The 26749-nt window shown below is 47.0% G+C and overlaps 1 protein-coding gene across 1 annotated transcript in view; it reads left to right on the plus strand.

Annotated features, from left to right (window-relative positions):
• The window catches only part of SLC15A4 (solute carrier family 15 member 4), a 49590-nt gene that overhangs the window by 13272 nt on the left and 9569 nt on the right, over window positions 1-26749 (plus strand). The window contains exons 2-6 of the mRNA XM_056859082.1: window positions 7677-7972; window positions 9808-9979; window positions 10905-10982; window positions 18139-18307; window positions 24776-24931. Coding sequence (XP_056715060.1) covers window positions 7677-7972; window positions 9808-9979; window positions 10905-10982; window positions 18139-18307; window positions 24776-24931 — 871 coding nt within the window. The remainder of the gene's footprint in view (window positions 1-7676; window positions 7973-9807; window positions 9980-10904; window positions 10983-18138; window positions 18308-24775; window positions 24932-26749) is intronic.

Raw genomic sequence — 26749 nt, forward strand, 5'->3', positions numbered from 1 at the left:
ACCGCTCTTAACCACTCACCATGCTAAAGAGAGAATGACCACGCAAAGATCACCTAGCGCGCATCGTGGTACTGTGGGGTCAGGAATCCAAATCTGCCAGGTATTTGCCTGCCATTCTAATGACCATACCACACTGGTTCTTAGTATGCAAGAGCGGTCTGGGCTGGTTTCCAGGAATGGAAACTTCCCCTTTAGTACATTGTTGGGATGAACATGTAGCAAGTACCACGAATCGTGAATTTTGCATTTGCCGAACTTTACAGGCCTGTTCCCACGTTCCAGCAAACGTGCGCACCGCCTACATGTACGTCCTTGCACCTGTTTGTACAGAACAGCCCACCTGCGTTCACTTTACAAATTAAATTGGGGACCAGTACCAGGATAAATGTGGGGTTTCCATCACACGTTTAGCTGTGCACGTGTGGAAGGTGGGAATCACTCGACGCATGTATTTTTAAAAAGTGCGCACGGGTTGTACTTGTGTTCACTGTCACTTGTGAACAGGGCTGGTGTTAAGTGGGCATCTTGGACCGAGGGGCGTATCTATTTGGGGGTACGGCCTGGGAAGGGCAGAATGGAGGGAGGAGAAGGAGTTCAGCCAGGACGCCGAGTTTGCTCTCCAAAGCTGCCATTTCCTTCAGGGGAGTTGATCTCTGTCGTCCGGAGAGTTGTAATTCCAGAACTCCAGGCCCCACCAGGAGGTTGGGCAAGGAAAAAACAGCACAAGCTCTACGTTTAAGAAAAAAGCAATGCTATTTATAGAAACAAACTGTATACAACTAAGTGCAAGAAGACATATCAACTACAGTGCCATGGAAATACTAATGTCTAAGATAGTGTTTGCCTTCAATTTTGCTACTGCGCATGAACTACCTTTTTTTGTCATTCAAGCCGTTCCATCTCAAGTCCTGCTTGCCAACTTTGGGAATTTCTAGAGTTTTCATTGTAATCCGTCTCAATTGGATATTGCTTAGTATTTCCATGGCACTGTAGTTGATATTTCTTGTTGCACTTAGTTGTATATAGTTTGTTTCTATAAATAGCATTGCTTTTTTCTTAAACTTAGAGCTTGTGCTGTTTTTTCTCCTTGCCCAATTGCTATTGTTACAGCACTATTCTACTTTTTCCCACCTGGAGGTTGGCAGCTGGAGTCTGGACCTTTATTTTGTGTTTCCCCCATTTTGCGTAAGAAAAGCCAAGCTGGATCAGACCAAGGACCCTCAAGTCCAGCAGTCTGTCCCCTCCCAAAAATTAGGAAATGGAAATTAGACGGAAATGACATCCAGCAAGTAAACTCCTTTAAATATCTGGGAGTGCTAATACAGGACTCAGGATCAAACTTGGCCCATTATAATTACATTGCTGATCGTGCTGAGAGCTCAGCCCATGCTATAATAACATTTTTCTATTCCAAAGGAGGTTGATATATCCCGGCTGCCCTAAAGTTGTATCAGGCAAGGTTTTGGCACAACTACTGTATGGTACATACTTGGGATTTGTGAGCCCAGGCCTGAAGGTCCTGGAAAAAGTGCCGTCAAAATTCTTACGCGCTATTTTACAAGTACCGAGATGTGTCTCCAATGCTGTGATCCGATTGGAGACAGGCATGATGAGAATTGAAGCTAAAATCCATCTCATGTCCTTTTACATGTGGGCCAAACTAAATATACAAAAATGATTCAGCTCAACCCAACCCCTTTCTGACTATATATTACTCTTCCTACACACTTGACACTGGGAGACACTGTCCTTCAGTGTTACTCCTCTGAAGATGCCTGCCACAGCTGCTGGCGAAACGTCAGGAAAGAAAATACCAAGACCACGGTGACACAGCCCGGATAACCTACAAGAACCAATGAACTCTGACCATGAAAGCCTTCGACAATATTTTTAAATGTACAAAAACCCGGCGGCCTTGCAATGATTAGTCTGGACGCATATCAGTCCAAATGGTCCGAGGAGGTGCAATTAAACCTAAGAAAACTAGGGTTTTCACCCCAGGATCTATTGATACTGAGCGGAGATCAGTTTAAAAAAGTAGTAAGGCAGAGAGTGGAAGACACTGAGAGACAGCATGACCTCGCAAGGTCCCCTGGTTTCATAGCCTCACAGAAGTTCAGACACCTGATGACGGCAGCCCCATATTTGGTGACACAGGACACATTAGCCAGATGTGGAGCTTTGCCATCGGCCGTCCTAGAAGGCAGATATAAAAAAAATCCCTCTTTCCAAGAGAGTCTGCCCGTGCAATGGTGAAGAAATTGAGACCCGTGAACACGTCTTCTTATACTGCCCTCTCCATCATGAGTCTAGATCTAAGACTATTCAAGAAACTCTAAGAAATAATACAGGGCTACCTGATAAAATCTGTATCCAACTGCTACTGGAAGATAGTAACACACAAACTTCGAGATGTGTGGCCGAATTCTGTGCTGCTATCTATAAGGCCCGAAAGGATATAATGTACAAATAGGTACAATTTGAATAGATAAACGTTTTAGAAGCTGGTTTGCTCACCCTTTTAGATATGGGATTTTATTGATATGTTTTATTTTGTGGACTTTTTGATTGACTGATACTGTTTTATTGCAAATGTATGTTACTCTTGATTAGAGGTGTTCCATTTTTGGTCAAATGACCGTAAAATAAAGATTGTTTGAGTCTGTCCACACATTGGCCAACGAGGTGCCTCTAGGAAGCCCACAAACAGGGCGACGGCAGCGGCCCCATCCTGCCTGTGTTCCACAGCACCTAATATATTTGGCATGCTCCTCTGATCCTGGAGGGAATAGGTATGCATCATGGCTAGAATTCATGTTAACTAGTAGCCATGGATAGCCCTATCCTCCATAAACATGTCTTCTTCCCATTTAAAGCCTTCCAAGTTGGCAGCCATCACCACATCCTGGGGCAGGGAGTTCCACAATTTAACCCTGTGTTGCATGAAGAAATACTTCTTTTTTCTCTGTTTTGAATCTCTCACCCTCCTGCTTCAGCAGGTGACCTCGTGTTTTAGTATTATTAGTATTCCTCCCTAAGAACATTATTCTGTATGCCTGCCGTTATTTCCTGCTGGGAATCTTTGCTTTTCTGTGGCCTGGGCTTTTGTTCTTTTCCTCTATTTATGATAGCTTTAAACTGCGGCTGAAAACACAAGATTGCCCAATGAAAGACCCAATAGAGTAAAATTCATTCCCTGTTATCATAATGGCAACGGCAATACCTTGGGTGATAATTCCCCAGAAAGAGGTCTCAAATACCTATCGTAAATAGTTTTAATACACAAGGAAGGAAGGGAACGATGTAATCAACCAAGTCAGAAGAATATAATAAAGTGGCCAATGAAGACAAAACAATATAATTTTCTCTATAATTTTCTCTATAATTTACAAGCCGGATTCTGTGTGGGCTCATTTTCACAGAGATAAGAACATAAGGAAAGCCCTGCTGGATCAGACCCAGGCCCATCAAGTCCAGCAGTCTGTTCACACAATGGCCAACCAGGTGCCTACCTATAGGGCCATACTTCTTTATTTAGGTATTTATACACTTATTTATTCTCCCCAGTAGATACTCAGTATAAACAGTCCCCTCACCACTAAAAATGTCCCCCAGAAATATGTATATTTTTTCTTTGCCTACCTAAATTTTATCACAACGCCCGCTGCTGAGCTGTGCATGGATCCACTGGATCAGCTAATTCAGAGCTGCAGTCAGGAAGCGTAGGGCCCTTTGGAAGAAGAGTTGGTTTTTATATGCTGATTTTCTCTACCTTTATAAGGAGACTCAAACCGGCTTACAATTGCCTTTCCTGGAGAGCCAGCGTGGTGTAGCGGTTAAGAGCGGTGCTTTGGAGCTGTGGACTCTGATCTAGAGAACTGGGTTTGATTCCCCACTCCTCCGTATGAGCGGCGGAGGCTAATCTGGTGAACTGGATTGGTTTCCCCACTCCACCCCGTGAAGCCAGCTGGGTGATCTTGGGCTTGTCACAGTCCTCTTAGAGCTCTCTCAGCCCCACCTACCTCACAGGGTATCAGTTGTGGGGAGGGGAAGGAGATTGTAAGCCAGTTTGATTCTCCCTTAAGTGGTAGAGGAAGTCGGCATCTAAAAACCAACCCTCCTTCTTCTTCCTTCCTCTCCCCTCAGCAGACACCTTGTGACGTAGGTGGGGCTGAGAGAGTTCGGCGAAAGCTGTAACTAGCCCAAGGTCACCCAGCTGGCTTCATGTGCAGGAGTGGGGAATCAACCCGGTTCACCAGACTAGAGTCCACCGCTCATGTGGAGGACTGGGGAATCAAACGCGGTTCTCCAGATTAGAGTCCACCGCTCTTAACCACTATACCACGCTTGGCTCTTGGCATGTGGCTCACAGCTGTCCCACCTCTAAGCTTACACACCTGCAAGGTATGGAGAACAAAAGCGCATCCCGGATTGCATTTTGTGCAAAGAACACCCCTCCGTATATCAACGGACGTCTTTTTAAACACATATCCTGTCTTATCCTCAAGGCAATTTAAACAATTCAGCAACTGAAAGAATCCAGCACGAATAGTTCAGAAATTTTACAAAAGCACCAACCCGTTAAAAAGCCATCTAATCCTGGTTCAGGGATGCCCCACTAGAGAGACTTCACCGCAGAGGCGGGACCTGCTCTGGGCATTTCCCTGTTCTTGTTCTTAATTGCTGCTATTCTAGTCCAGATCTGATAGTGATGAATTTGGAAAGTCCTCTGGGCACCGAATCTTCCAAAACCAAATTTTTCTGGTGGAGAATGGTGGTTTGGGGGCTTGACTATGCAGAGTCCATCTTGTGGGGATCTGGAGAGTGTCAATGGCTTAATCATCTGCCCATCTTTTCACGACAGATTCCCCTAGTTTACAAAGTGGTATATGTTATGCTTAGTATGCTATGGATGCAAACCAGCATGGCGTAGTGGTTAGGAGCGGCGGACTCTAATCTGGAGAACCGGCTTTGATTCCCCCCTCCTACACATGAAGCCAGCTGGGTGACCTTGGGCCAGTCACAGTCTCTTTGGGCTCTCTCAGCCCCGCCTACCTCAAAAGGTGTCTGTTTTGGGGGGAGGAAGGGAAGGGGCCGTGGCTCGGTGGGAGAGCCTCTGCTTGGCATGCAGAAGGTCCCAGGCTCAATCCCCGGCATCTCCCATTAAAGGGACTAGACAAGTAGGTGATGTGGACTCTGCCTGAGACCCTAGAGAGTCAAGCAAGGAGGATAAGTGTACAAGAGCTCACAACCCACTTCTGCAGGCGTCCCGACCCACACGTTGGAAAACATTGCTCTATTGCACCGTCAAGCATTTCTAAGCTTAGTGGGTGAGTGCATTGTCTTTTTAAGGACGCGCACATACTCTCATCGGTCGAACGTCTGGCGTTCAAGTTTATCTGGATGCAAGTACGCATCTGGTGATCTGATACAGTGGTTTTGAGCAGAGGAAGTAATTCTGTGATAGAGAGGGCTCCACAAGAGAAGTGCAATATCTGATGGACTTATCCTCCAGCCGATACTTCAACTCAGGCAGATCGGGCAGATAATAGAGTCAGTCCTTCAAGCCTTACAATTGCAGAATACTCCAAGGTCACTTAGAGCAAAGTGGCGTGTGATGTTAATATCCTTTGTCAGGAAATCCAGGGGGGATGTTTGTCTCTCAAAACCATCGTAGGGAGAGGGGAGGTCGCTGAACGCTTCTCCTCTCTGCACGGATTCCTAGTTGAAAATGCGGTCTCCCTCCCCACTACTTCTAGAGTTGAAAAAATCCAGCACAACTTCTGATTAGTAGGGTTGCCAGGTTCCTCTTCACCACTGGCGGGAGGCTTTTGGGGCAGAGCCTGAGGAGGGTGGGGTTTGGGGAGGGGTGGGTCATCAATGCCATAGAGTCCAGTTGCCAAAGTGGCCAGGTGAGCTGATCTCTGCCAGCTGGAGATCAGTTGTAATAGCAGGAGATCTCCAGCTAGTACCTGGAGGTTGGCAACCCTGCTGATTAGCCTCCGTCAACGCAACTGGCGAGGGGCATTTGCAATTGGAAAAATGGCATGGGGGGCAAGAAATGACCCACCCTTCCCCCCTTACACACACCAACACTGCAGCTGGGGTTGCCTGCTCCAGGCTGGGAAATTCTTGGAGATATAGGAGGTGGAGCCTGGGGAGGGTGGGGTTTCAGAAAGAAAGAGCCCTCAGTAGGGTTCCCAGCTCTAGGTTGAGAAATACCTGTAGATTTTGGGGGTGGGGTCTGAGGAGGGCAGGGTTTGGGGAGGGGATTTGACTTTAGTAGGGTATAATGCTAGGGAGTCAGTCCTCCAGAGCAGCCATTTTCTCCAGGTGAACTGATCTCTGCCACCTGGAGATCAGCTGTAATCCCAGGAGCTCTCCAGCCACCACCTGGAGGTTGGCCACCCTAGCCCTCGGCAGAGTATAATGCCAACGAGTCCATTCTGCAAAGCAGCCATTTTCTCTAGAGCAGCAGTTCCCAAACTTTTTGAGTCGTGGAGCACTTTTCAGGAGAGAAATTTGTCACGGAACACTAATTTTCACCTAGCACGTATATGCTAAACCGAGAGACAGTAGTATTTTTCTTTCCAGTCTCTTCATGGAGCGCTAGGAGATGTTTCGCGGAGCACCAAGTGCTCCACGGAGCGTAATTTGGGAACCTCTGCTCTTGAACTGCTCACCGTGGTCTGGAAAGCAGTTGTAATTTTGGGAGATCTCCAGGCCCCACCTGGAGGTTGGCAACCCCGCATGCCTGATTCTCCTCCCTCCCCCCCCCAATATGGCTTTTCAGAGCAAAATGACACATCTGGATTTCTAATCCCAACACTCTAGATTGAGGTGTACTCTAATTTACTCTGGTCAGACATGGTAGTTTACACTAAGCAGAGATTAAGCTGAATCCCTGATTTAAGCTTTCAGATGTATTGTAGGGAAAACTGTGGTGTAAAAATGCAAGAAGAGGATTTACTTATTCCGAATGTGTAGTATGAAGATTGTTATGCAAGACAATCTATAGCATTAGAGAATAATTCCTATCTATACTCGTAAGCATAGACGTGCAACATATTTTCAAGCATATGTTTATTGTTCAAATGTGACTAATTTTGCTCCGCCATTAATATGCTGTAATATGTATGATAATTCACTAATGAAAGTTCAGCTTTTTCAACACTATAAAGTTTAATCCCAATGTGCTGCTAGCACTATTACTCCCGCATGAAGCTGCTGGTTCCTATCAAAATAAAGACAGTTTTATCTTTTTTATTACAAAATGTGTGCTTTCTGTTTTCAACTTTTAATTTTTTCCTACCAGATGGCAAAAACTAAGACACATCTGCTATGGTAGCATAAAGGTACAGCAATTTGCAGCGCTCCCCTCTCTAATGTTGGGCGTATTTGGAAAATGAAGGCATTTATAGTTTAGAATTGTATGAATATGCCAGCTAGGTTTGAAAAGAAAGAAAGAAATACTAGCTTATATTTCAGTCCCCCTCCCCCAGATTTCCATTTTCTCCCCCTGCCCCCTCTGGGGAAAAACAACAACATGTACAGTACAAATTTATTGCATATAGCCAAAGGCCGTTACAATCAAGTAGCCAACAACATGCGCATATGCATTGCATTTCCTTTGGAAGTTCATGACTTCTTTCTCTCCCTTTGCAAATCTCATGCAGGTCAAAGATCGAGGCCCTGAAGCCACCCGCCGTTTTTTCAACTGGTTTTACTGGAGCATTAATTTGGGCGCCATCTTGTCCCTGGGAGGCATTGCGTACATCCAGCAGAACGTCAGCTTCGTCACGGGATACATCATCCCGACCGTCTGCATCGGGGTCTCCTTCGTCGTCTTCCTGTGCAGCCAGAGCTTCTTCATCACGAAACCCCCCGATGGCAGCGCCTTCACGGACATGTTTAAGATTCTGGCTTATTCGTGTTGCTCCAGGAAAAGGCCCCAAGGATACTCGAGCAACAGGTGAGCTGAATCGTCGCTGTTGAGAACCGAGCCAGCTCATCTCTGCGTAGGGCTTGCTTATTCCTCGTTGGTTCTAGAACAGTGGTCTTCAGCCTTTCCAGACCTGGGAGCTACAGTTACATTTCCAGGAATCCTGGGACATCAGAGCCATGTGACCAGAAGAGGGGAGGAGCCAGAGCGATGACCTCGTTGCTATTAAGGCAGGAACTGTGGTTGCCAAGACATTGAGCAGTGATCCAGGAGGTTCCTGACTCAATTCCTGCCACAGACTCAACCAGAGGGGCTTAAGAACATACAAGAACATAAGAAGAGCCTTGCTGGATCATACCCAGGTCCATCAAGTCCAGTAGTCTGTTCACGCTGTGGCCAACCAGGTGCCTCTAGGAAGCCCACAAACAAGACAACTTACGGTCCATTCCTAAGGAGAGATACTCCAGTCTAACCCCATTCGTTTCAATGGGCCTAGACTGGAGTAACTCTCCTTAGGAATGCACTGTTAGGGGCTTAGACAAGCTTACTTCCATCACACACTCATACCCCATCTTCAGTAAGGGAATAATAATACGAGGCTTACCTTACAGGGCTGTTGTAAGAATGTCAATGAGGTAATATGCCTGAAGAACGTTTGAGCACCATTCCATTATTGCACAAGTGTTAAATGCTACTATATTGTTAAGATGGGTCTGTCTGTCTCTGCATGCTCACAGGATTCCTGTTATAGGGCACTGGAAAGCAGCCTTTGCCCTTGCTACAACAATGTCCCCCAGTACAATAGCTGTGGAGAGGGGCTGTGGCTCAATGGTAGAGCATCTGCTTTGTATGCAAAAGTCCCAGGTTCTGTAAAATCTATAAAATTATGCATGGTGTGGAGAGAGTAGACAGGGAGAAGCTTTTCTCCCTCTCTCATAATACTAGAACACGGGGTCATCTGCTGAAGCTGCAGGGGGAGAGATTCAAAACAGATAAAAAGAAGTATTTCTCCACACGACACATAGTGAAATTGTGGAACTCCCTGCCCCAGGATGTGGTGATGGCTGCCAACTTGGAAGGCTTGAAGAGGGGAGCGGACATGTTCATGGAGGAGTGGGCTATCCATGGCTACTAATCAAAATGAATGCTAGTCATGATGCATACCTGTTCTCTCTAGTATCAGAGGGGCATGCCTATTGTATTAGGTGTTGTGGAACACAGGCAGGAGAATGCTGCTGTAGTCATCTTGTTTGTGGGCTTCCTAGAGGCCCCTGGTTGGCCACTGTGTGAACAGACTGCTGGATTTGATGGGCCTTGGACTGATCCAGCAGGGCTTTTCTTATGTTAATCTCCAGTCATCTCTAGTTAAAGGGATCAAGTAGTAGGTGATGTGTAACACTTCTCCCTGAGATGGAGGAGAGCTGCTTCCGGTCTGAGTAGATAATACTGACCTTGATGGACCAATGGTCTGATTCAGGATAAGGTAGCTTCATGTGTACATGTGCTCCATTTGACCAAATGCTTTTATGGGAGAGAATAAAGGGGTGCAATTTGAGCACTGCATTGGGGTCAGGGGATGGTTCCTTTCCCCTGGAGATGCCTGCTCTTGCAAACAAGACACCCTCTATGTGCCCGGTCTCATCCATTCATCTTTGCTGTCTTAGATTATAAGTTCCGTTTCGGGGTCACATGGTGCTTAAACGTGAGAACGTTCAAAGTCTCGGATGAAATGTTCAGCGCCAATTGAAGCGATTGATGACAATCCAAACGTTTTTGGTTGCAAAATGGAGGGTACATCTATGACCCCACACACACACCTTCCCTCCCTTTCTCTCCCCTCTAACGCTCACTTCTTCTTTCCAAAGGGACACCCAAGGTATACTCCAGCAACCTCCTCTAAAGCAAAGCCTCTTTGAGACAGCCAAAGCATCTCGTGGAGGGCCCTTCAGAGAAGACAAAGTCGAAGATGTGAAGGCGCTGGTCAAGATCATCCCCGTCTTCCTGGCGCTCATACCTTACTGGACGGTGTATTTTCAGGTTGGTGGCAGCAACTAATCTTTTCCCCCTTGTATCCAACTGGTGTAGCGAACACAGTCTCGCATCCCCACCAGCCAGCGGGGGTAGTGGTTAAGAGTGGTGGTTTGGAGTGGGTGGAGTCAACATTTGTACTGATCCTCCCACTGCCAACAAAGAAATTCTTGTTCAGAAATTCCCTTGTTTTCTGGAGGTTTCACAAGGCAATCCCCCCCGACATTTGCTAGCATATCTTTGCAATCTTGAGTGCTAGAAGCTTTCTTAAAAAAAAAATGAATCCTGTGTCTGGTTTCTGTGCTCCTATGACATCACTACCAAACCTTCCATTGGGGAAGGGTCGTGGCTCAGTGGTAGAGCCTCTGCTTGGCATGCAGAAGATCTCAGGTTAAATCCCCAGCATCTCCAGTTAAAGGGACTAGGCAAGGAGGTGATGTGAAAGACCCCTGCCTGAGACCCTGGAGAGCCATGAAGAGGGGGCGTGGCTCAGTTGTAGCACCTCTGCTTGGCATGCAGAAGGTCCCAGGTTCAATCCCCAGCATCTCCAGTTAAAGGGACTAGGCAAGGAGGTGATGTGAAAGACCCCTTCCTGAGACCCTGGAGAGCCATGAAGAGGGAGCGTGGCTCAGTGGTAGAGCCTCTGCTTGGCATGCAGAAGGTCTCAGGTTAAATCCCCAGCATCTCCAGTTAAAGGGACTAGGCAGGTAGGTGATGTGAAAGACCCCTGCCTGAGACCCTGGAGAGCCGCTGCTGGTCTGAGTAGACCATACTGACTTTGATGGACCCGGGGTCTGGTTCAGTAGAAGGCTGCTTCACGTGTTCATCGATGACAACAGGAATGGGATTGTGTCTTCTAAAATGTTTTCTCTTCATGGAACGGATGTAGGAGATTTGTCCTTGCTAACATTTGCTGCTGTTTCTTCAACTGCAGATGCAGACGACGTACGTCCTCCAGAGCCTGCACCTGAGAATCCCTCAGTTTTCCAACAGCACCTCGAGCACCCACACGGTAAGTGAGGAGAGGCGGATCACATGAAGCCAGCTGGGTGGCCTTGGGCTGGTCACAGCTCTCTTAGAGGTCTCTCAGCCCCACCTACCTCACTGGGTCTCTGCTGTGTGGAGGGGAACGGAAGGTGATTGTAAGCCGGTTTGATTCTGCCTTAAGTGGTAGAGAAAGTTGGCATATAAAAACCAACTGTTCTTCTTTTTCTTTCCTCCGGCTGGGGCCGACAAGCCTTTCTAACGCTTTCTGCTCACCTCCCTAACATGCTAATAACCTGGATCCATAATGTATGATGATTTTAATGCAGTATTTATAAGTGAGGCTTGTGAATCCGGACGCTGACCTGCTTCATATTAACCAGCCAGCTCTTCTCCATCATGGTGGAACCGCATCGCGAGGAGCAGCCTGCTTCAAGGAACAAAATTTCCCAAAAGAGCAGACATGTTCTAAGGCCAGCAGTGTTCTCTGTTTATTTATTTTTTAAAATCAAAGATGGGCCTCTAAGCTGCCATGAAGAACTGCACAGTGTCGCCAACTCCTGCGTAATGATCACTCATTCTAGGGTTGCCAGCTCCAGGTTGAGAAATTCCTGGAGGTTTGGGGGGCGGTGGAGCTATGGTTGCCAACCTCCAGGTGGTGGCTGGAGATCTGCTATTACAACTGACCTCCAGGTGATAGAAATCAGTTCCCCTGGAGAAAATGGCCGCTTTGGCAACTGGACTCCATGGCATTGAAGTCCCTCCCCTCCCCAAACCCCGCCCTCCTCAGGCTCCGCCCCCAAAATCTCCAGGTATTTCCCAACCCAGAGCTGGCAATCCTACATTATACCCTGCCGAAGTCTCTCCCCAAACCTTACCCTCTCTAGCCTGCACCCCAAAAATCTCCAGGAATTGGCTAAGCTGGAGTACACCACCCTAAGAAGGAATCCTACCAAGAACAACAACCAGAGTTCCCAAGAAACATTAGTAATATATAGAGGTCAAACAAGGAAACATAATATTATAATATGAATATCATATTAAGAAAATGAGAATCTATCAAGTGGCAAAGGGGATATATGAAGTAAGGAAAGACATGTAATTGAATTGAAATAATGTAGGAGACATTTTCAACAGTAGCTTCTTGTTATAGTTAGGTATAAATGTATATGCTGAAAGGTAGAACTGTTTAAAAAAATAACAAAAATATGATATTTTATTTGAAGTTCAAACTAATACAATAACTGATATAAAAAGGTGGAATTTATATTATTGTTTAGTAATAATTTTCAACATTGATAGAAAATATCCTAGTAGTAAAAATAGCAGGGATTCCAATAATAATGCTTCAGGTTGTTTCACCTTGCTTATGTTTATGATTTTTTCCTTTTGTTTTCCCCCTAAAATCCCCTTTTTAATTTCTGCATCCCATATTTAAAAAAACAAAACCCAGTAGAGCCACTGAAAGCCTTACAAAAAAACCTTTATTAAATAAGCGGAGAGTTGCAACTTCCCCCCTGTGTCACGCGACGCTTTGGCCTGTTTTAGAATTCCCGGCGCAGCCCAGGGTCGCAGCTTACCCTTTGCAAAACCTGAATGCTTAATTTTTTTTTTATTTAAAAACGAATCCTCGTAAATCAAAGATCCCAGTGCGGTTTTCAAATATTAATCGAGCCCTCCCAACTCGCCCGCTTGAACCCTTCCAGTGGCTGCTGAGCTTGGCAAAACAGGCTAGCCTTCCTCCTCCCGTCGAAAACTCGACAAAAGTTGACCCGTGACATTGTCTTGTCAGGAGGAATTTTAATGAAGGAGAGAAGATCAGCAGCATTAAATAGGGTTTTGTTTTGTTTTAAAAGAGGCTCTAGCCTGCAAACGGATCTTGCGCGTGTACAAAATATCTCTGTCGTAAACACTTGGTGTGTGCGCCCTCTGCCCAGGAAACTTAACCTATGATCCCCGGCAATACTCGAACGCTGCCATAAATTGCATTTTTGCCGAATGCTCCGGGGCCGCTGCAGATGGTATGTTATGTTACTTTAATGAGTCAGCTGCCTGGGGGAAAATAAATTCTGACCTCTCTCGCTCCCCTTCTCGAGCTCCATGGCTTCTGTGCGGCAGGCGTCTAGGGTTGGCAGCTTGCGAGCGCCCGTAGAGGACCCAAAGGTGACGATGGTCCTAACCCAATGCACTGGCAGCCTACGGGAGAGACGAGGTACAGACTGAAGTGCAGAGATGAAGGAAGGAGAATTAGGGTTGCCTGGTGTCTGTCCCTCCCACCCCCTTGGCCACTGGTGGGGATGGGAGGTAGGGTTGCCACGTCCAGGTTGGGGAACTCCTTAGGGTTGCCAACCTCCAGGTACTAGCTGGAGATCTCCTGCTTTTACAACTGATCTCCAGCCAATGGAGATCAGTTCCCCTGGAGAAAATGGCCGCTTTGACCATTGGACTCTATGGCATTAAAGTCCCTCCCCAAAACCCCCCTCCTCAGGCTTCACCCCCAAAACCTCCCGCCGGTTGCAAAGAGGGACCTGGCAACCCTAGAACTCCTGGAGATTTGGGAGTGGAGCCTGGGGAGGACTGGGACCTCAGTGGAGTACAATACCACCGAGTCCATTCTCCAAAACATCAATTTTATCCAGGGGAACTGATCTCTGTAATCTGGAGATGAGCTGTAATTCTGGGGGATCCCCAGGTCCCTCCTGGAGGCTGGTATCCCTATTCCTGGCCCTTCTTGGACATCTTCTCTGTGGATTTCTCTGGTCTTCTCTTTTAAGCTACCGACTCTCGCTGCATCACATGGCACTGATTTAATTACGTGGCACAGGCTAATTATGTTGAAGCGCTTTTCTTTGGACCGTGGCCTTGCCTGTGCTGTAAACTCCGCACCTGCCTCCTTCCTAGCCACTAGAGCTCCAGCGTGGTGTAGTGCTTTAGAAGCGGTGGACTCTAATCTAGTGAACCAGGTTTGATTCCCCACTCCTTCACATGAGCAGTGGACTCTAATCTGGAGAACCAGGTTCGATTCCCCACTCCTCCACATGAGCGGTGGACTCCAATCTCGAGAACTGGGTTCGATTCCCCACTCCTCCACATGAGCGGTGGACTCTAATCTGGAGAACTGGGTTCGATTCCCCACTCCTCCACATGAAGCTAGTTGGGTGACCTTGGGCTAGTCACAGTTCTCTTAAAGGTCTCTCAGCCTCGTCTACCTCACAAGGTGACACTTTTGGGGAGAGGAAGGGAAGGAGATTGTAAACCGGTTTTATTCTCCTTAAAAGGTAGAGAAAATTAACATATAAAAACAACTCTTCTTCTCCTCCTCCTCTTCCTCCTCTAGCACTGAATGCTGCTGAGGTCTCCATCTGGCCCTTGGATGTTAATTGGTTACAGCAGTCGAAATGAATAGAAGAAAATTTCTCAAAAACAGTTTTGTTTCAAATGTTATGTGCATGCCAGAAACATTGCTTCCAGCGTTATCTCTTGAATAGGTGGCATTGCTAAGTTAAAAAAATGAAGAAGAAAAAAGTCAGAAAATATAAAATGTTGAAAGCAACCAGCGAAGACTGTTATTAGTTTCTGTCTAAGATGAAAGTGCTCTCAAATGCCATTCTTGAAATTGGGGCTCTTTTCGTCTGGCTTTGATGTGCCGCCTTGAAAAAAGAAAAGTCACTCACCTCCACTTGATGTGTTTACTCAAACCGTTCTGAATTTGAAGCTGAGATAACTTAGCATTCATTCCCAGCTCTCTGATTGATAATTTAAATGACGTTTCTGTAACCTAGCATGGTAACTGCTTCTTGGCTATCTCTTTCGTTCTTTCTCGCTCTTTCTCTCTCGCCAATATATCCCCAGGGTTCTTAGCAATGAAAATTGAAATAAATTTTATATCATATGCCAGATTTGAAAGTGAAATTTGCCAAATGCACGCAGCAGGTCAACGTAATTCAAACTTAGTGGTTTGATTGTGGAATTTGGGGTTGGCCGATAGACCAGTTAGAAAGGATTTTGGTCCGTTGTCCGATCAAATGACAAAGAAGGGTATTTGAAGAGTGAATTTAATTAGACCAACAGAGATGTCAGCCATTAACAGGTTTAAGTGGATGGCGGTGGTTTTATGTGGTTAGAACATATCATTAGGGGTGGGATGACCTAAGTCCAAATCCTGAAGCTCTGGGTGAAAAGAGTTTTTAATGTGCCGATTTTCTCTACCTTTTAAGGAGAATCAAACTGGCTTACAATCTCCTTCCCTTCCTTATCATAGTTCTCTTAGAGCTCTCTCAGCCCCACCGTCCTCACAGGGTGTTTGTTGTGGGGAGGGGAAGGGAAGGTGATTGTAAGCTGGTTTGATTCTCCTTTAAAAAGGTAGAAATAATCGGCATATAAAAATCAACTCTTCTTCCCTCCATAATCTGATAAGTTTTCAAGGGCTTGAGTTTGCTATTTTGATGTCTTCCTTTCCCCCTCTTAAACTGATTCCCTGCCCCTCCCAACATTTCGGGCTCCATGGAGCTTGCTCAGTCCTCAGACCGTTTTTGAGGTTTTGGTTAAATTATACAAGTCATTTTCTCTGCATACGTTGGGAATCCCCCCAAATATGTAGAAACCACTATCTGTGGACAGACCAGAGGTTTTTCCCCAAGTTTGTAGAAAAATATCCCTTCTCTCTACATGGCCCCATTCAGCAGATTTAAGTATCCGCAGATGGGGCCGTATAGAGAACTGGAGATATTGAGGATGATTCAAGTGGCAACATGAGAGTCCGGCTTTGTAGCTCCACAAGACAGTTAAGGAGAATCATTTCAGGGCCACATGCTTTCCGAGGCAAGCGGGAGTGCCGGGGAATACGTAATTGACCTTCTATCGCTCTCTGTCTCATGTGCCTCCGATATTATCTCTGACGGTTGTTAAAGAGCCGTCTTTGTGTGTATTTATTTCCGTAATTTTACGGGGCTTTGTTTATCAGAAATGAGTGGCATAATCCATCATTCAGCAGACAGGTGTTTCCATGATTAATAGGGCTTAATGGCATCTAAGGCCTCCGGCGTGACGATCATGTTCTATTAACGAGATTTCAAGATAAGCAGAGCTAGCACGTCTTACAGTGAACATTAATTGCTCTCCCTCCCTTGAGACTGCTTGATTTTGCTTCCCCTGTAGAATTGATGCTGCTTTTATTACCCTTTTGGCTACTTTATGGGTAGGGTTTTTTTCCCCCATTGTCAAAAAATAGATTTGCAATGTTCGACTCTCCAATTGTTAAAGGCAAGCTAGGTTTTAATTGGAAGTGTGGAGGGCAGGTTTCGATTCATTCTCGGTGAAATTCCATGGGGCTATCGGAGGGAGGGGGCGGGAGAGCCAGCGTGGTGTAGTGGTTAAGAGCGGTGGTTCGGAGCGGTGGACTCTGATCTGGAGAACCAGGTTTGATTCCCCACTCCTCCGCATGAGCGGTAGACTCTAATCTGGTGAACCGGGTTTGATTCCCCACTCCTCCACGTGTGCGGCGGAGGCTAATCTGGTGAACTGGATTTGATTCCCCACTCCTACAATGAAGCCCCTGACCTTGGTGACCTTGGGCTAGTCACACTCTCAGCCCCACCTACCTCACAGGGTGTCTGTTGTGGGGAGGGGAAGGGAAGGTGATTGTAAGCCGGTTTGATTCTTCCTTAAATGGTAGAGAAAGTCGGCATATAAAAACCAGTTCTTCTTATCCCTCAGTCATCTCTTGACTCAGATCCAGCTGAGAGTCCCCCCACTTGCTTCCAGCTGCCACCCATGGTCTCCTCAGAAGGAGGGGTAAAAGGAGCCTGCAGGCTTTACAAGGCAAGAGACGTTCAGTGATGATTTGCCAGTGCCTGCCTCTGCGTAGCAACCCAGGACTTCCTTTGTGGTCTCCCATCCAAGTGGTCACCAGGGCCGACCCTACTTAGCTCCTAAGATCCCACAAGATCGAAGTAGCCTGGGCCATCGAGATCAGGGCAAAAAACTTTTTACAGGATTTTAATAGTTATGTGAAATTGCCTTTTGATTTTTGGCTGAAGTGTGGGGTAAAAATCAATTCCAGGGGTGGAAAGGTACTTTCACAAAATCCCAAGTTTTTTTTTTTTTCCGGAGTAGGGAGGAAGGAGACGTGATTTACAATCAAGCCCAGTGCAACTCTGAGGGCCTGTGTTCAAATCCTCCCATGTATAACTGAGCTGCAAAAGAGCAGTTCTCTCACCACTGGCACAATAAAGATGTTTTTACAGTAATACTACTATCTGATGAAGGGAGCGCTGACTCTCAAAAGCTCAAACCCAATCCTCCCCCAAATCTTGCTGGTCTCGTAAGGTGCTACTGGACTTGAATCCAGCTCTTTCACTGCAGACCAACCTGGCTATCCTCTGAAAACTGCTCTCGGGTTTCATTAGCACAGGGATTGAGCAGGGAGAGAGAGACCGCTGCCGTTTTGGCCTGTTTGTGTGTGTGTGTTAAGTGCCATGAAGTTGCTTCCAACTCATGGCGACCCTATGAATCATTGTCCTCCAAAACGTCCTCTCCTTAACAGCCTTGCAAATTGAGGGCTGTGGCTTCCTTTATAGAGTCAATCCATCTCTTGTTGGGGCTTCCTCTTTTCCTGCTGCCCTCAACTTTTCCTAGCATGATTGCCTTTTCCGATGACTCTCGTCTTCTCATAATATGACCAAAGTACAATAGTTTAATCATTTTAGCTTGTAGGGTCAGTTCAGGCTTGATTTGATCTAGAACCCACTGATTTGGGGTTTTTTTTTTTTTTTCTGGCAGTCCAGGGTATCCGTAACACTTTCCTCCAACACCACATTTCAAAGGAATATACATTCTTCCTGTCAGCTTCCTTCATTGTCCAGCTCTCACACCCATACATAGTAATAGGGAATACGATGGCATGAATTAACCTGATCGTGGTTGCCAGTGACAGTAGTTTGGGCCTGAACGGGGGAGAAACCGTGACAGAAACGGTAACTTTTGAATTGAAGCTGTACGTTAACAAAATTCACTCTGGAGAGGATGTAGTCCTGGAACACACTGCTGTTTCTTTGCTGCCTGGTGTGGAATGCATTTGAGGTTTTCTGGCACCACACGGGGGCGAAAACCTCATCTTGTCTTTAAAAAAGGCATGCAAACCAAACGTGCCGAATATGGCTGATGCCTTTTCTCTCTTTTCCCAGTTCCCAGCAGCCTGGCTGACCATGTTTGATGCCCTGCTCATTCTCATCCTCATCCCTTTGAAAGATAAAGTGGTCGACCCCGTTCTGAAGAGGAACGGCCTGCTTCCTTCGTCGCTGAAGAGGATTGCGGTGGGAATGTTCTTTGTGATGTGCTCGGCTTTTGCCGCAGGTGAGAAGGGGAAAGAACTTCGGGGCAACGAGAGAGACTGAAGTTTGTCTTTGAAAACTAATCTACATTACCGTTGTATCTTCTCTGCCTCTCAGAACTGGGCAAATCCCAGGCAGCAGGGGTCTCCCATGGCAGCTGCTGACACCTTTCCTGGTACCTACCAAGTGTTTTTAGAAAGTGGGCGGGGCCAGGTGGGGCTTTTGCCCAGCAGGGCTTCTGATTGGTCTTTGGAGGTTTGATTGGCGCTATGGATTTTTTAAAAAGTGTTGTTTTGGCAGCCGCTGCCACCACAGCGCAAGGGTGCTCCCTGCCCGCCTCTAAGCGACAGCCTTTCAAATACTTAAAAGAGAGCGATCACGTCCCCCCTCAACCTCCTCTTCTCCAGACTAAACATTCCCATGTTCCTCTGCCTTTCCTCATAGTGCTTTGGTCTCCAGGCTCCAGGCCAGAAGACAATACTGATCTTAGAATCAATAGAATCACAGAGTTGGAAGGGACCACCAGGGTCACCTAGTCCAACCCCCTGCTCAATGCAGGAACTTCACAACTACTTCCCCCCACACCCCCAGGGACCCCTACTACATGGCCAGAAGATGGCCAAGGTGCCCTCCCTCTCATCATCTGCCTAAGGTCATAGAATCAGCATTGCTGACAGATGGCCATCTAGCCTCTGCTTAAAAACCTCCAGGGAAGGAGAGCTTACCACCTCCCGAGGAAGCCTGTTCCACTGAGGAACCGCTCTAACTGGTAGAAAATTCTTCCTAATGTCTAGATGGAGACTCTTTTGATATAATTTTAACCCGTTGGTTCTGGTCCGACTTTCTTGGGCAACAGAAAACCTTGATGGACCGATGGTCTGACTTCGTATGTGGCAACTGCATGTGGAAGTTGCAGGGAGCGGAAAAGCTGGTGCTGGCTCCAGGCACCTAAAGCAGGGGTGTTGAACTCATTTGTTACGAGGGCTGGATGTGACTTGGTCGGTGCCGGATATGTCTTGGTCAGGCCGGGCCATGCATCACTAGCCCAGATCTAGAGCAGTTGAGAGGGGGGTAGCTTGCTCGCAGATCAGATAAGAGCTTTCAAGGGGCCGAATCCGGCCCGCTGGCCTTATGTTTGACACCCCTGACCTACAGGGAGTAGCTGTCTGCTTCATTCCCTCCCATAGAACACGGGACGGGAGGGGGTATCGTCGTAAGATTTGCAAGTGATCTGCTTCCAAGAGTAACTTCCTCACCCTGAGCACGGCGTCTCTCGGCAATGTATCACAGACTGCAGAAGCCGTTGCCGACTATCTGCCGTAATGAACGTATTGATAAAGCATTCTAGCATCCAATGAATTAATGTTGGGGCTTGTAATCTTCCCCATATATTCCGGACAGGGACACTTGATAGGGCCATTAAGGCATCTCGCGATGAGAGAGGTAATTACCTTATTAGGGACAAGGTCGTTTTGATATGTGGCCAAGCAAAGTTCTTGCCGCAAAGTCATTAGAACTTAAGAGAAGAATATTTCTTTGGATTTTTTTCAAATAGATATATCTCCCTGTGTCAGTCTGGTTGCACAGCGGTAGAAGCCCTGTATATTTTTTTAAGCAGTCCAGATTCTCTGCCAAAGTCATCCAGATTCTTGCATCCTGAATTGGTGTTTTCCGAATGGGAATACTCTCTCAGTCCCACCTTCCTCACAAGGTGTCTGTTGTGGGGAGAGGAAGGGATTGTGGTTGTAAGCTGCTTTGAGGCTCCTTAAGGTAGAGAAGGAGTCTCGTGGCGCAGTGGTAGGCTGCAGTACTGCAGTCCAAGCTCTGCACATGACCTGAGTTCGATCCCAACGGAAGTTGGTTTCAGGTAGCCGGCTCAAGGTTGACTCAGCCTTCCATCCTTCCGAGGTCGGTCAAATGAGTACCCAGATTGCTGGGGGTAAAGGGAAGATGACTGGGGAAGGCACTGGCAAACCATCCCGTAAACAAAGTCTGCCTAGTAAACGTCGGGATGTGACGTCACCCCATGGGTCAGGAATGACCCAGTGCTTGCACAGGGGACCTTTACCTTTAAGGTAGAGAAAAGTGGGATATAAAAACCAACTCTTCTTCTTCTTCTTCTTCTTCTACATATATTGTTCTTGTGATCAGGAAGGGCCTGATCGTGCATTCTTAGGTATGCCTACTTTACAAATGAATCAGTAAAATGACCAGTGGTGGAGAAGGAGAAACTCACTCACTTTCTCTTTCCCCTACTTCTAACTGATGCCAGTTGGAACAGGCACCGAGGGCATGTGTCACCAGCTTGTGGGGGAAACAGGAAACATGAGCGGGTCACGTTTCCCATTTTGCGGGGCTGGCACTGCATGCGAAAGAGGAACAGGCTTCTCTCCTGTAATACCAGCTGCAGGGGGCTCAGAAAAAAGCTCTCCCTCCCGTTTCCTGTTCCTTTGCAAGTATGCAAATGGAAGCATCATCCAAGTAGACCAGCGTGTCTGAAATCCTCCGTATTTTGAGTGTCACACATTGTCTTTTTAAGAGAGCGATTCCATCCAGCTCTATTTGGGATCTTGGTCAGGTATACTCAGTGGGGCTTACTCCCCAAAAGGTTTCCTTCTGGTTGCACTAGGTAAAGGTAGTCCCCTGTGCAAGCACCAGGTCATTCCTGGCCCATGGGGTGATGACACATCCCGACGTTTCCTAGGCAGACTTTGTTTACGGGGTGGTTTGCCATTGCCTTCCCCAGTCGTCTACCCTTTACCCCCAGCAAGCTGGGTCCTCATTTGACTGACCTCGGAAGGATGGAAGGCTGAGTCAATCTTGAGCCGGCTACCTGACACTGACTTCCATGGTTTGTTGTCCATCTGCAAGTCTTTATTTTCCCTGAGGGCAGGGGTGGACCTACATTTTTGGGACCCTGAAGCTTGAACTGTTATGGGGCTCCCTTCACAACCAGCTACAATAGGGCAACATCCAACACGGGCCCAAAGGGCCTTGCTGCCCTTGCAAGGACCCCGAGGCCCAAATGGCGGAGAACAGGGTGGTGGGGTGGAGTCCTTGAAAATGGGCCATACAGTGAGCCCTTCCCACCAGCAACGAGGTCTGGGTAACCGCTGTTATCTTCTTCAATGGGGTTGTTCTATGGCAGATGTCTTGGTTCATTCTCTAATAGAGAGGTAGAAGGTCGTCAGAGGGGGCACATTAAGATAAAGGGGTGAAAATCTGATTCTGGGTGTTAAAATGCACAAGCGAGACGAGTGCACCCAGAATTGAGAATTCAGATGTCTTTTTATGGTTCCGATTGGCTCCAGCCTGAGGGCTGAGCTATAGAACCATTAAGGCGTGCACCAACGAAGGATTCAAGGATCCAGCTGCCCAAAGGTAGGCTATGAATACATTCTGGCAAGCTCGGCGAGCCCATACAGCTGGGGGTTCGAGCTCTTCAAGACCCCGAGAAAATTTTGACATTTGACCAATTACAGGGACATTTTGAGGCCCTATGAAATGGGTATTAGAGCATATTCTAAGGTCAATATTAAGTATTTCAACCCATTGGCTTCTGATTCTCTCACTAAAATGGCCTTATTTTAATAACAAACACTTAAAAAAAAATTCCATCGATTTTGTTCAAAAATTCACCCATTAAAAAAAAAGTTGCTTCGGAGCCCCTCTGGGATTAGGGGCCTTGAAGCGTAAGCGTCATTAGTTTCATAGTAGATCTGCCACTGCCTGAGGGAGGAGGAGGTAGTTTGAGGGACAGAGGATCCTCTCGGGACTTCTTCTTGGCTCAGTGGTAGAGCATCTGCTTGGCATGCAGAAGGTCCCAGGTTCAATCCCCGGCATCTCCAGTTAAAGGGACTAGGCAAGTGGGTGATATGAAAGACCCCTGCCTGAGACCCTGGAGAGCCATGGAGTGTGGCCATGGCTCAGTGGTAGAGCCTGTGCTTGGCACGCAAAAGGTCCCAGGTTCAATCCCCGGGACTGGTTCAGTATAAGGCAGCTTCATGTGTTCATGCGTTCAACAAACTTGTGGCTTGTCCTTCCATGTGAAGCATTCCAGGGAGAGTGGGTTGGGTGCCCCACACGGCTTCCCTACTTCAAGTGGTACAAGTAACGGAGACGTCCAGCTAGGAAATTTAGAGCACGTATCTGCTTCTCCAGCCATGCTGTCGAGGAGCCGGCAAAGTAGACAATGCCGGCTATCTAGGCCAGTGGTGCGACTTGTGACGAGACGGATCTTCGCACTCCAACCTCCCACAAAACCCGGCAATTTAGCGGTACATCGAGCGGCTCCTGAACCGTACCGCATCGCTCGCAAAACCTGTTTTTGGAATGGATATTTTAGAATTCATAGGAAGAAAAGCGGATTAAAGTTCTGCTCGTGTGAGTTTGCTGTATTGTTGTGTTGACATAAGGCCAGTGATGGGGCGGGTCAAGCTGCCCCCTCCAAGTCGACAGCCCTTCGTGTTGCCTATTCATGGGGGGGGGTCTCTTAGTTGTAATGAGATTGCCTTGATTCAGACTTAATGTATGTGTGCATCGGTCGCTCTGAGCTAATCCACGAGGTGTGGATTTGTGTAATTCTCCTTGATGCTAACAAGGGAATACAATAACACTCTCATCATTCAGCATCAGGAACTAGGTTTCCTGGAATTGTGTTTTTCTTTCTTTCTCCCCCCCCCCTTATAGTTTCTGTACATGTGAATAGTAGAAACTGTTGTTAAACTGGGGTTGCTTAATTCAGGTAATCCTCTTTTAAAACGAATTGATCCTAATTCATTCTTTTTCTAATGCGAAGAGCGAAGGACTTGAGGAGTGTTTTCGCTCTTGGCTTGAGCATCTTGTCTCCAGTGTGTGACAGGGAAGGGGTCTCTCTGTAATTTTGCATTGAGCTTTGGAGATGGGAGAGTTTATTTTGCTGCTTGCCCCAAAACCTGGCATGGAGAGTTAAGGGACCCCCAGACACGCACCCCTTGGGTTTCCTGTGTGTGCCTCGGCAGAAGAGATCTTACCCCCCCCTTTCCAATTTGCAGAGCTGGGGCAGTGCATCAGCTGGTAGGGCCACTGATGGCCAGATTTGTGTCGTGGTTAAGAGTGGTGGTCTCTAATCTGGAGAACCGGGTTTGACTCCCCGCTCCTCCACATGAGCGGTGGACACTAATCTCGTGAACCAGGTTGGTTTCCCCACTCCTTCACATGAGCAGTGGACTCTAATCTGGAGAACCAGGTTGGTTTCCCCATTCCTACACATGAAGCCAGCTGGGTGACCTTGGGCTAGTCACAGCTCTCTCAGCCCCACCTACCTCACAGGGTGTCTGTTGTGGGGAGGAGAAGGGAGGCGATTGTAAGCTGGTTTGATTCTTCCTTAAGTGGTAGAAAAAGTCGGCATATAAAAACCAAGTCTTCTGCTTCTTCTCCTCGTTGTTCACTGGCTTTGTAAGACTGGCGAGATGGTCTCATGTTTACATTTCTCCCAGGAACATGGGAGAGATGAGCCAGACCGTAGCGTCAGAGCTTGTCCCAGGGAGTTATGCAGATGGGCTGTGCTCGTTCACGCAAAAAAGAAAATCCACTTGTGTCTCGCTTACAGAGTGTTTCCAAAATCCTCATAAGCTTGTTTTTCTCTCGCTGTCCCCTCCCCGCCATGATTCTGGCTTTTGAAAGAAACGTTCTGATGGGGGGGAAACAGCATGGCAGAGTTAAAGGGGGAGGGCTAATGCAGGGGAGGGGGGGACAGAGAATTGTGAATCTTCAAAGCCCCATTTTGCATGCATACCCTTTCTCAACCTTATCCATTTTACTCTGATTCAGTAAGGGTTCGTAATGTGCTTCCTATGCATTTTCCAAATGGCCTTGGGGACTACAAACCTTACGAACGAGCGGTGATTAAATTTTCCAAGAATTTTAGAAGCTGGAGACACAAACCAGATCCCACCATTTCAGTCTGTTCACACAATGGCCAACCAGGTGCCTCAAGGAAGCCCACAAACAAGACAACTGCAGCAGCATTGTCCTGCCTGTGTTCCAAAACACCTAATATAATAGGCCTGCTCCTCTGATCCTGGAGAGAAAAGGTATGCATCATGACTAGTAGCCACTTTAACTAGTAGCCATGAATAGCCCTCTCCTCCATGAACATGTCCACTCCCCTCTTAAAGCCTTCCAAGTTGACAGCTATCACCACATCCTGGGGCAGGGAGTTCCACCATTTAACCATGTGTTGTGTGAAGAAATACTTCCTTTTATCTGTTTTGAATCTCTCGCCCTCCAGCTTCAGCAGATGACCCTTCGTTTGTCTCCCTGTCCACTCTCTCCATACCACACAAAATTTTATAGACCTCTATCATGTCTCCTCTTAACCGCCTTCTTTCCAAGCTAAACAGCCCTAAGTGTTTTAACAGCTTCTCATAGGGCAGTTGCTCTAGCCCCCTGATCATTTTGGTTGCTCTTTTCTGCACCTTCTCAAGCTCACTTTCTTTTCTTCTTCCAGGAATATTGGAAAGCAATCGGCTGAGTATGGTGAAGGTCAAAACAATCGACCAGAAGATTGGGAATGTGCTGTATCATGCGGCCGACATGTCAATCTGGTGGCAGGTCCCTCAATATATCCTGATTGGGTTCAGCGAAATATTTGCAAGCATCGCGGGTAAGTTTGGAGAGACAGAGAGAAGCGGGGAAAAGGAGGAAGGGTGGACCACTCTACCTCCTGGGCTGGGGCAGGAATGATCAGGTGGGGGCTTTACATGACACACCAAGTGTGGTGTAGTGGTGAAGAGCAGCAGACTCTAATCCAGTGGACCAAGTTTGATTCTCCACTCCTCCACAAGAAGCCAGCTATGTGACCTTGGGCCAGTCACAGTTCTCTCTGAACTCTCAGCCCCACCTACCTCACAAGGTGCCTGTTGTGGGGAGGGGAAGGGAAGGTGATTGAAATCCGCTTTGAGACTCTTTAAAGGAAGAAAAAAATGGGTCATAAGAACCTCCTCCTCCTGCTTCCTCCTCTTCTTCTTCCTCTTCTTCCTCTTTTTCTTCTTCTTCTTCTGACAGTTGGTGCAGTTTATATAAAATGATAAAGTGAATATTTAAGTTTGTTTTTTCATAACTTTATTACATCTAGCTTAGTCTCTACAGAGCTTCTTTGGGCTTCAAACACCTCCTTTTCTTAATATGCTCGAGCACAAAACATAAGACGTACTTTATAATAATCACCTTTATGCATCTCTTTGCTTATTTTTCTAATAAGGGTATTAAAAGTTTATTGTTTTCAAGCTTTTTTTTTTTAAAAAAAGGACAAATCTGGATTTAAAAATCCCACAATGGTCCTCAAATGGGATTCTTAAAATAGCCCAAAGTATTTGTTCTGCATAAGAAGAGCGGCTCACGGGTTCCAGCGTAAGGCGTAAGCCAAGGGAATGAGCCACAGTCCGGCTGATTGTTTATTCAAGTTGCATCTTGGCAGGAATTCTCCAGGTGGAGTTCAACAAGCCCGTCTCTCCCAGCCTGTGCCTGCTATAGGGGGATAAGAATAATACCGGCTTACCTTAGCAGCCATAAAGATATGTAAAACCTTTTGAAGATTAAGCACTACCTGTGTATTAATGCAACAATTCCCCCAAAAAAGCCTACCAGAAAAAGGGATGTTTAACTTCGGCTGCAATCCTTCGGAAGGGGGGCGAATCTCCACAGGAGCCGGCGTGACTCTTAAAGTGGCAAACGTGCCGCCGCGGGGGCAAACACGCCGGCATTCGGAAGCGGCGGAGTTCTGCCGGCCCTTGCCACCAGCGCAGCCGGCCCGGGACCTAAATCCCGGAAGGGAATGGGTGTGCTGGCGTGGGGGAGGCATTCCCAGGGATGGAGGTGTTCTCTTTCGGTCCGTGAACGCCCCCTAGAGCGGCGGCAGGGCTGCGCCACCTTTTCTGGTGGCACAGCCTTGCTTTTTTCAATGGGGATTTCCCCCCTTTTTCTTTATTTTAATTTTTGAATTAAGAAAATTACAACGAGCAGAAGAAGTCTAGCCTCTATCCTGGCAAGTTCCATATTTTTGCCCCATCCCTTCCACTTAGAAAAATAGCTTGCCAGGATCTAGCAGAGTCTGCACCCTGATACTCTAGTTTTCTGCATGCAGGGATTCTTTCTCTCTGTGAAGAAGTTTATGAGCCCCACTTCTGGATGCAGTCTCAGCCTGGGACCCTGGAGACCATCTGCCGATCAGAAGAGACGGTGCTGAGCTAGCTGAATCTGTGCTGGCAGCAACAGACCAAGAAAGGGATTTTGGGGTGGTAGTGGATAGCTCAATGAAGATGTCAACCCAGTGTGTGGCTGCTGTAAAAAAGGCAAATTCCATGCTGGCCATAATTAGACAAGGAATAGAGAATAAAACTGCTGATATCATACTGCCCTTGTACAAATCTATGGTGAGACCACACATGGAATACTGTGTACAGTTCTGGTCACCTCACCTTAA

This window comes from Euleptes europaea, chromosome 13, assembly GCF_029931775.1.
Source record: "Euleptes europaea isolate rEulEur1 chromosome 13, rEulEur1.hap1, whole genome shotgun sequence".
NCBI classification, from domain to species: Eukaryota; Metazoa; Chordata; class Lepidosauria; order Squamata; family Sphaerodactylidae; genus Euleptes; species Euleptes europaea.